Consider the following 11,142-nt stretch of genomic DNA (forward strand, 5'->3'; position numbering starts at 1 on the left):
GGAGCCTCGTTTTGATGAGAGTTTGGCTCATGCTGGTTTCTGCTGTTCATTTATCATCATAGAGATGGATGAAGAAAACCACTGCACCAGTCACAGAGGAGGAGAGAGAAGTCGCATCACCATAACAAGTCTTCCATGCTGCACAAAAACAAAATCATTCATTTTCACATCTCCACCACGAGTTTGTCTATTAAATATAACATGCAGTGATTCCCCAGACAGCAACATGTCGGCCCAGATCCAGCCCACATCTGGTACGCGCGGAAACCACATGTGGGCCGGATCTGGGCCGACACTATGTTGCTGTCTGGGACAAAGCTAAGAGTAGGCAAGATATTCCAGCATGTTCCCGTCACTGCTCACCGGGGCCTGACGTCCTGTTCATCATCACCAAACAGCAGTTCAGCCACAGCCTCCTCAGGGGTGGAGCGCTTCCCGTATCTGAAGAATGAAAACCAAGATGTAAGAGAATGAATTATGCATGATTTGAGCTGTCATTCAAGTCTGAAGTTACACTGTAATAATACACTGTATGATCAATAAGTTGACAACATATGCTTTTACATTGCTTTAACTCATCCAAATAAGTTAAGCAATTTTCACATTTTAATGTTAAGATTCAACTCATGTTTTTAATTTAAGCTGAAATTACTTAAACATCCAAGTTGATTGTACTTAAATAATGAAGGCAGCAACTTTTGTTTACAGTGTATGTGATTAGTATTTGTGTCAGAAGTTTGTTCATATTTCAACAGCAGTGATGAACAAACAAGCACCAAAAAGGATTACAATCCGACTTCCTGATTTAACTAAAGATAAATGTAGATCAATTCAGAGAAATAAGGAAATCAACAAGAAACAGAACCAAAATAACACATGAACGTCATTTAATTGTGGCCTTTTAAGGTTAAACGCGTTGCAGAAAATATCAGGGTAGATCTCTAGAATGCATCATCAGAGACGTTACCAGACATGTTAATAACACTTAATAACAATCTATCTTAGCGCACAGCACAATAATGAGGGGTTACGTACAGGTTGAATGATATCTGGCAACTGAGCCCACCCCTCGCACATATGTGTTCAGATAAAAACATAGCAACGCACAATTTGGTAAAACCATGAACACACACAAAAAAAAGAGGTTTTGTTTAAACTGTCAAATAGATTTGGTTTATTCTCCTATGAACCCTCTTGCATTGCTAAGTGGGACTGGATTCAAATCAATTACATTCATTTGTTTAGTGCTTTTCACACACCACATTGCTCAAAGGAGCTTTACAAACAATAGAGATTTACAAACAAAAGAGATTTACAAGATTTCTCATTTAGCTTGAGAACCTTAGGGACTAACATTAACATACTATTATATAAGATATAGAAAATGAGAACAACTCTGAATCAAAATCAAAAGTATATTTTTTATATTTTTTTATTTCAAGTAAAGAAAAACATTTTTTATGGTTTTAGTTTTTAGCTTAGAAGTTCTGGTAAATTATAATACTTTTTTCTTTTTTTTTTCTTTTTCTTTTTTACTGTGGCAGTACCACGGTATTTCCGGTATTCCTTAAGTACTCTTGAGTGCCTACATATCATTCTACATGAATATGAAAATGATATTTAGGCATATCGAAGTACTATGTCCTCAATATTTAATACCATACCTGCTATATACTTTTTGTAAGGGATATTTAAACCAATTTAATAAAGGTTTGAGCAACCCATTGACTGGAAAATGCTGTGATATGAAAACAATACACTCGCTCACAGTAAATGACGTCATTATCATGAGAGCAAGAGAGAGAGATGTGTTCGAAATTATTCCATTAATGTAGGCATCATCTCCATTATCATCTGGAAATCTTTGTTGGGCCATTAGCTGTTTTCTGCCGTTTTTCTCCACAGAATCATGTTTCAAGAATCCTCTGATCTTACTCAGCTTGGGTTGCATCCGTACAATGGGCTTTAATCATGAATTACGAACAGAATTCTTTTTTTAAAATATAAATTGTTTGTAAAATAATTCTTAAAAATATTGTTGCATTCACTCAGTGTTACCATTTCGATGCATTTCAAATAGTTTACACAGAATTTCTTCTACTGTTTCATGAATTATGATTATCTCTAAGACAAAAGACTTTGCAATTGTAACACTTAACTACCAATAATAAGAAATGAACAAACATTAATAATAGGCTAATGTTAATTTAAAAATATAGGCCTTTTGTTCAATATTAATTGATATTCATTCATTATAGATGAACTAATGTTAATTTCAAATGTGCATAAGTATATGCAGAGTTTAGCATTATCCTACATTAATAAATGCTGTAAAAGTTTGGTTCATTATCAGTTCTATTAGTTCTATTTCTATCATTATCAAGCTACTATTAGCACCTAATCCTGATTTATCTGTTTATATCTGCACTGACACATGTAATGGTTACACTTTACAATAAGGTTTCATTAGTTAATGTCGTTAATATTAACTAACAATGAGCAAAATATGAATTGCAGTAGGCTATTTATAAATATCTCTTAACATTTGTCAATAAAAAGTTCATGTTAATTTAGGTCCATTAACAGATACAAGGTTTGATTTGAATAATTTATTAGTAAATGTATAAATAAAACATCAACTGAGATTAATACATGTAGTCATCATTGTTAGTTCATGTTAACAAATAACCTTATTGTAACATGTTACCCATGTAATTATTGTAGCCGTACCTCTGTCGTGTGATGAGGTTGATGTAATGTCTTAGAGCCGTGTGGTACTTGGCCATCTCCTCTGGACCCACATCTCCCGCTGGAGGTTCAGGTTTGGGCGGGTAAGCTTCGGCCAGACTGCTGAGACACGCGATGACACACAGCACAAGAGCCAGCGGCACAGTCCAGGATCTCAGTGCACTTGCCATCTGATGGACACAGAGAGCAAACCTTTGGGAGTCATACAAAGTAGGATCCACATAGACTGTGTAGAGCAATCCTAAACATTTAAACATTTCCTGTAGATGTTCAACTCTTGTTCTATGCTGAACGGTTTTGTCAAGTTCACTCACTGATGTATTTTGTCACATAGCTATGCATGGTCCTGATTCTGATGCCGTTATGTTAAAGTTATCATCAACTGAAGAGTCAAAGAGTCACAAAGAAGCAAAATGATACTTACTCTGCAATAGATGTTCAGGCCTAGAAGGATTGTGTAGAGCTGATGTTGGTTGTTGGCGTTGATCTGCTCCTTTCTCACCAGCACCATGATGCTTTTATAGCTCAAGAGACCCCAGAGGGAGGTCCAAACCGCACCCAGCACTTACACACAACCAGTGTTAATAATGGACTAATGAGTCATTGGCTCAAGCCATCCAACCCTGTGATCTCAATATCTGAGACTCTGAACATTAACTAGACAGCTGTATAATACTAGAACTACTTAAATTTTGATCATGAAATTATAACTTCTCAGCCGTATATTTAATATGGAATCTTGTTTCCGCCACAGAATAAAAAGGTAATGGAGACTTTCTCGCAATTGCGAGTTTATAACTTGCTGACTTGTGAGAAATAAACTTGCAATTGCGAGTTATAACGTCTGAAATGCGAGATATATACTTGCAATTGCAAGAAAAAAAGTCACAATTACCTTTTTTACTTTTTATTCCATGGCGGAGCAAGCTTCCATAATTGTATGCTGTTACATAATTCAGCAATTACGTATTGTGAATATTATAATGTGTTAAGCACAACAGGGGTATATTCACAATGCAACACGGCCTCAAGTGCCTTATTGTCTTTATAACATGGTTGCTGCATAACAAAAATATGAAGGGCATACATTTTCATTAAAACATTTTATTAAGCAAAATCATTTGGCATTCTCCCACAGGAATACATATCCCCCCCCCCCCCCCCCCCCCCTCTGGCATGTAAACTAAGGATAATAGTTTTCAATGGGTTCTGTTATGCACAACTGTATTTCGACTTGAATGGAATGATGTAGGCTTATTTAAAATTATAGTTCACTTCAAAAGGAAAATTCTGTCATCATTTAATACTGTCATAATTTACTCGCCCTCAAGTTGTTTCAAACCTGTATGGATTTCTTTCTTCTGCTGAACACAAAGGATGATATTTTGAAGAATGTCGGTAACCAAACAGTTGATGGACCCTGTTGACTTCAATATTTTTTTTTCCAACTATGGAAGTCAATGGAGTCCATCAACTGTTTGGTTACTGACATTCTTCAAAATATCTTACTTTGTGTTTAGCTGAAGAAAGAAATGCATACAGGTTTGAAATAACTTGAGGGTGAGTATATGATGACAGAATTTTTATTTTAAATTATACTATTCCTTGAATAGTTCAGATTCCAAATTCTGATTGGATCAACTGTGTTTGTGTTTGAAGCTATTGTAAAATAGTCCATACACACACAACTGTAGTGCACATCAGTTGAATATTACAATAATGTAGGCGTACAAATTAGGGAAACAAAAACAGCTAGAGTTTGAATTTAGTTGTTATAAGTTATTATTAATACATTTAACTTCTTATTAATCATTGGTGGGGTTTATTATTATTATTATACTGTAATTTTATCAAATTGCTTTACACTGACTGAAACTTACACCCCTGAAGTGAAATCAGCATACAGCTTTTAGTGGCTCATGGACCTTTTTCATTCTACATAATATTTATTTTTGTGAATGAAAATGGGGCTTTGATGACCTTACTGTCTTAATTTCCTAATATAATATCTGATTTGAATTAAAACACGTTTCCCGTAACTTTTTGTCACTAGGACATTTTTCTGAAAGATGTGTTGTCATTGTTGTGTCAGATGAATGATCAACAGCCAGGATATACCTAAGCTAAAGCCCCTTAGAAAAGTATAGCGTCCATTGAATAAGGTCTTTTTGAAGGTTGGTATTTTGTACTGCGAATAATATTCATGAGTCGTGTTTGATAAAGTGTTCGCTAAAAAATGATACTTTAATAAATGTAAAATGCTTCTGTAAATCCACTAGTAGGCGGAGTTGAGCAAACAGACAGCGCGTGCTGACTACGTGCAGAGTCTGCAGAGACACTAGGCCTTTATGTTTTGACGACCTTCGTCCAGATTGCGTCCAACTAACAAGTAAAAAAAATATATACATATATTTGTACACTCTATTGTCTTAGCATCACGATTCACCCAGACATTTGTAACGAGTGGTACAAAAGAAGTGATAAAACGACCTGTGTGGAAATTGGCGCCTTCCTGTTCTGCTGTGTGTGTGAGCCAGCGTGTTCTCTCACACTGACACAATGGCGCTTTTTTGATGCAAAGAATTCCTCTCAAATCTCTAAATGACAGACATTAATTTAGAATAAAGACTCTGGAAGAAAATGAGAGCTGGAAATGTTAATTATATGTCATTGATTTGTAAAGAAGGCAGGGGTGGTTAATCAATAGTCATCTTGATCTCGATCACTTAACTAGCCAGTGGAATTAATCTTCAAGTGTTTTAATGAGACAACTATCAGAGCGCTCAAATTACAAATATTGACTAACAACTCGATTATGTTTAAGCGTAAGTGTCGGAAATTAAATTTGGGAAATGTAGGCTAATATGTAAATAATATGGATGAACAGACAAATCCAACTAACTATCTTTAAAAAGCTACTATTTTGTGTTTGAGTAAATATAGCTATTTCATACAAATTTGTATGATATCAGTCATATGTTTTCGTATCTGCTTTCATGCCCTACTTAATGTTAAGGTCAGGGGTTGACCTTTTTTCGTACAAATACATAAGATCAATGATATAATTTAATTAGTTACATATTTCTCATGAGATTGAGTTGAAGTTTACATATTTCTGTAATTTTTCCCCAGATTAGTAATCTCGTCATCAATCTGAGATTACATAGAGTGCTGCAGTAATATTAATAGGCCAGTTCCCTCAATAGGATTTTCCCATTGGCGTTTTTATTATTGTAGAGCTCCACAGAGCTCTTTTGTTCATTATGATAATCTTCACAAATGAACACAATCTTTATGAATGAAGCCCAAATACAGTCGACAGAAGTAAAAAGCTAAACGTCTATAAACAAATTACACCGCAGTCGTGTGACTTCAACGCCACCATCACTAAGCTTCCGACAACTTCAGTCTGTATTTAAAAAAAATACTTCTTTCCATTATGCAACTTGTTAGCAGCCACCTTTTTCAAGACAAGTAAAAGCTACTGGTATACAAATCATCAGGTCTACTACTGATATATTTTATGTCATATAATTAAATTAAGAAATATCTTGAGTTTGTGTGCACCACTGACCTTATTTCAGACTTTTAACCAAAAACCCCATTGACTTCAGGACGATGGAATCAGAAGTGCTAAAATGCTGATTATCAGACAGTCATACAAATGAATCTGCATTCTTCTCATGAATAGCTGATAAAAATGGCTATTTTATGTTTACTCTTCCACCTCAAGTCAAGTCTCCTTTATATATATATATTGCTTTTTTGTTTCAAAGCAGCTTTACAGAGAAAACAGAAAAAATACGCATTTCGGCTGTTGTTCAGCTTAAGTCGTTTCAGTGTTAATTCAGTTCCATTGTAAAGATCATCAATCATTAAATTATTAAATTAGTTCATTTCATAAAGCAGATCTACAAAAAATGATGGCATCGTCCAGCTCAGTTCAGTTAACAAACAGCAGCATTAATAGTCAGAGATCAATAATATTAAATATTAAGTAGTATTGTTAAATTTGATTCCACCTCTGCTGAACTTAGGCCTAATTAATTCTACTCAACTAATAAATCTACTCGTATTCTTCATTCAACAACTGAGTAATTAATCTTCTAACTTGTCATTAGATTACATATCCCATTCTTCTAACACATGAATGCGTCTTTTGCAGGTATAGGCTAAGTAATGGCACATGGGCACTTTCTCTCTGGGATCCCATAAATGCAGGAATAGATTAAAGCGTAAATCCTCATGTCATGGCCGATCACGAAGGCGTATAGAACTTGTGTAAATCTCAGTGGTGCGTGGTCTGTACATGTTTTCTTGAGGACATTTTCTTCAGCAAATATAAATATGATATCAGTCTATGTGTAAGATTGATACAGATTGCTTGTTCCTCTGTTTATATTACGCATACAATTTACAGGAACACTTCCCATGGCTTCTGTCGTAAGGATTGTATCGGTGGTTGGAGTCGCCCAACCAGTGCAACCATAAAAGTCAATGAGGAGAAACAACACACAGTAGATATTGATGCTCACACTTCAGCTTATCAGTATGAATAAACACTGAGAAAGCCACGGCAGATAATACAAGCACAAACTGATTGGCTGAGTGTTTACGCTATGATAACTCTACAAATAATATCCTCTGACGCGGTGTGTTGTGCGGATGAAAGGGTGCTCGGATGAACTTGAGAGAAGAAACGTTTTGATCTGAGAGTGCTCTGCATGTTCAATGCAGATACTTTCATATGAAAATGAATGGTGTTATTTCTGATCAATACTGGTGGAAACACCTTTTTATATGGAGCTTGTTGTAATTGTATTGATTTTAGGTTTTAGCGGGATTATGTGTAATAATTCCACTAGGTATAAAATTAAATTATATGAAGAATCATAAAACTATAGGGAAAGGGAGTGATACTACGGAATAAACATGACAAAATAAACAGGTTAGAGCAGGAAAACCAAATTAAGTGAAATGCCACACATGGCAGTTAAAAAAAGACAACAGTTTATTATTCTACATGAATGTAGCCTATTCCATCATATAGAGTATGCTATACATCTTATTATTTTGCTGTGACTGAATCCTTCTTATAAAAGGCACCAATGTCAATTTGCAATGAAGAGTTTAATTGTAAAGTTTACACCAAATGTCTAATGGTTGTTTTTTTAAGGGTAATTGACATGAGTTGTGACACAACATCAGCACTGTTCGAAAGTTTAACATTTTCATATTCCTTTCTCAAATATACAGTATGTGTGTGTAATTCAAAACTTGGGTTTAAAACGTTGCTGCAATTAGTTATAACAACTTAAAATTAGTTGAGATAACTTAAATATCCAACTTAACTAGAGTTAACTAAACTTAATGTATAAGTCAAGCATAAACATACCTTTTTAAGTTGAAAAACACATTATTTCTTATTCTAATGTTGAATTTGTCAGTTGTGATAAATAATCACAGCAATCATGTTTTACAGTGTATGGTCCAGTAAAAAAAATCAATACAGAAAAGTCCTTCATATCCATACGGTATTGGGCCGTTTTAAATCAGTTGACAAATATTGACGGTGAAAATTTTTCTTTAAATCTTAAATGTATTAAGCCATTTATGGCTATGGTTATGTTTGTGGGAGAAGCATAACGAACAGGAAAGACACAGGGAAAATAGACACAAAGACAGAGGCAAGAAAAGTTCCCTGCCATCATTCAGACAGTAAGGAGCCAAGAGGAGCTAAAAAGCCATTTATGACCATTTATGAAAAACTGCAATCGGTTATTGTTTTAACTTTGCTACCGTGCGGTCTTCCACTTACGCACACAAACTCCTGAAACTTCCTGCATTTATGGCTGTCCTCCTGTCTCAGGGATAATGTTCGAGAGTCAGAGGAAAAGACTTATCGCATGTTATGGCCTCACTAATGTGAGCAGAGTGCTTTGGTAGCAGCCAAGCATGTTTACACGAGCGGATTCAGTTCTGAGAGACGACCGAGAGAGTTTGATGGCCTGAGAGAGACAGAACAATGATAGCATAATGTCAGTCCAAAAAAAACTAAGAATAAGACATTAGAGAAAGAGAGAGGGAACATTTACAAACATGCTGTAAATTACTTTAATGCACATTTTAGATAAGTACAACTTATCAACGTGTGTTTATGTGTGTGGCCGTGTAGTAAGATCATAGTGAAAATTGCTATTGTTTTTATTTTTAAACTTTGTAAACCTATAAGAAGTAATGTAGTCCTGCATTGAGTAAGTAATAGATCCCAATTCTAAGGATATTTCAGGAGATTTATTTTAAAAAAGGTTACTACTGAACTTTTAACACTCAGATCAAAACTTCCAGGTAAACCATCCATTGAACCATTGAGGATCACAATATAGGATTCGTCCACACAAATATACAAATTGTTGAACAAATTTATGTTTTTCCTTGGGCTGATTTAAAACTGCCTAAAATCGCGCATTATAATTTAAAAGATTATACAATTAAACAATATTTTTTGTGATAACCACTAACCAGGAAACGTCATAAAAAACTGATAAAAGAGAAACTAATCTTTGTTTTAACTTGTTTTAACCATGTGTTCAAAAACATGATATTACTCCTGTAAATATGATGTCATGATTATCAAACCATTATTTTAAAGAGGGGAAAAGTATATCATAACAGTTTGAAAAGAAAGCGCAAAGATAAATTCTGAATTTTAGAGGGGGAAAACTATATAGACAGTAAAATCATTTTCATTTAGGTAAAAGTTTTACATTAATAAAATTAAATAATTTTTTAATTAACTAAATTATTTACACTATATAACATATTGGAGACATTCAAATTAGATGATTTTCATTTGAAAAAAAAAAATTTGCATTACACCCCTAAATATAGGAGTAACAATATACAATATCAATAGACTAATATATAGCAATACAAAAATGCAACAATATGTATCGTGGATAGTGACAATATGTATTGTGTATAGTTGCACCCAAAAAGAAAAATTATACTGTGTGAGAAAAAATATTAGATGAATTTTCAGCAGAATCATGAATATTTTTATTCTGGTGTCACTATTGTCCTGTGCAATGGTTTACCAACACCAAGTCCAAGCCTATATTTACATCCACAATGTAATATCAAATTTAGCATTTTAATCAACAGTAAAAAAAAAATTGTTAACCTTTTCACATATGTCTTGGAGTATAGGAATAATATTGTATCGTGAGTTCAGTATCGTGATATGTATTGAGTCTTGACATAAGGGTATCGTTACACCCCTATAGACAAGAATATCATTGTGACTAGGTTAATTTTGTAAATTAGTAGTAAGTCATCATAGGAACGATGCTGGTGTTTTATTGTACAGCTCAAAGGTTAACCACATGTTAGAGGATGGGAACTAAAGGTCTGTAAAGACTGGTTACTCTCAGTTAAATAGTGAAGACATGCCCTCTTCACACTTCTAAATGCTCACTATTGTGCGGCTGTTTCATTGACATTTCTCAAATCTTGCACTGGGAGATTAATAGCATCTAACAACAAATAAGTGTAGTGACTCGACTGAAACTAAATGACTCGTAATGCAGACAACCCGGCTGATTTCCCTAGAGTCAACCTCAGGTTATAGAACCATGTAACTCTTTCTTCTTCAGTTAGCATCCTCTTATTAAAACAGATAAATACCGGTTGATGTGCCGTTAAAGATTTACAGCTTAAATGTGTTGTGTCTGGGTCAATAAGTTGTTGCCGTTCAATTTCTCCACTTTTCGACAATAAAATCTCACCTCAAAAAGTAGACTGTGAAGGCGTAGAAAATTTAGTTTGAGCCTAAAAAACTAGACCTTACTCTTTAAAGATATAATAAACATAGACCATTCAGTCTCATGACTATACTGATTGTAAAATGCTAACATATAAACCTAAAGTAATGCAACTAATGCCCAGTTTCACAGACAAAGTTTAAGATAGTCCCAGACTACATGCATGTTTGAGCTTTGTTTTTGTTTTTTCTAATTCAAGTTTATAAAAGCTACTTAAATATCATAATTTAATATGGCCTAATCCTGGCTTAATCAAAGCCCTGTCTGTGAAACCAGCCCTAAATAAAATTAAACAGGCCCAAATGGATTCATTAAAGGGGTGGTTGAGTATGATTTCACTTTTCTAACTTTAGTTTAGTTAGTGTGTAATGTTGCTGTTTGAGCATAAACAACATCTGCAAAGTTACAACGCTCAAAGGTCAAAGCAAAGGGAAATATTTGCTTTTAGAGAAATTGCTTTTTAAGGACTACAACAAAAGGCTGGGACTACTACATTCCTCCCGGGTTAGTGACATCACCAACCCACACCCCGCCCCCCGGAACGCGATATAGATTATCAAGACAGAATATG

The 11,142-nt window shown here is 34.5% G+C and overlaps 1 protein-coding gene across 1 annotated transcript; it reads right to left on the minus strand.

Moving 5' to 3' along the window:
- pyyb (peptide YYb) lies at positions 1-3,478 on the minus strand. Its single transcript, XM_079595956.1, has 4 exons — positions 3,173-3,478; positions 2,731-2,918; positions 364-441; positions 1-138 (listed from the first exon to the last, which is right to left on the minus strand). The coding sequence occupies exons 1-4, from the start codon at positions 3,257-3,259 to the stop codon at positions 117-119; spliced, it is 375 nt and encodes a 124-aa protein (XP_079452082.1). The 5' UTR covers positions 3,260-3,478; the 3' UTR covers positions 1-116.
- Between the last annotated feature and the right edge of the window lie 7,664 nt (positions 3,479-11,142).

Source organism: Phoxinus phoxinus (assembly GCF_949152265.1).
Source record: "Phoxinus phoxinus genome assembly, chromosome: 21".
NCBI classification, from domain to species: domain Eukaryota; kingdom Metazoa; phylum Chordata; class Actinopteri; order Cypriniformes; family Leuciscidae; genus Phoxinus; species Phoxinus phoxinus.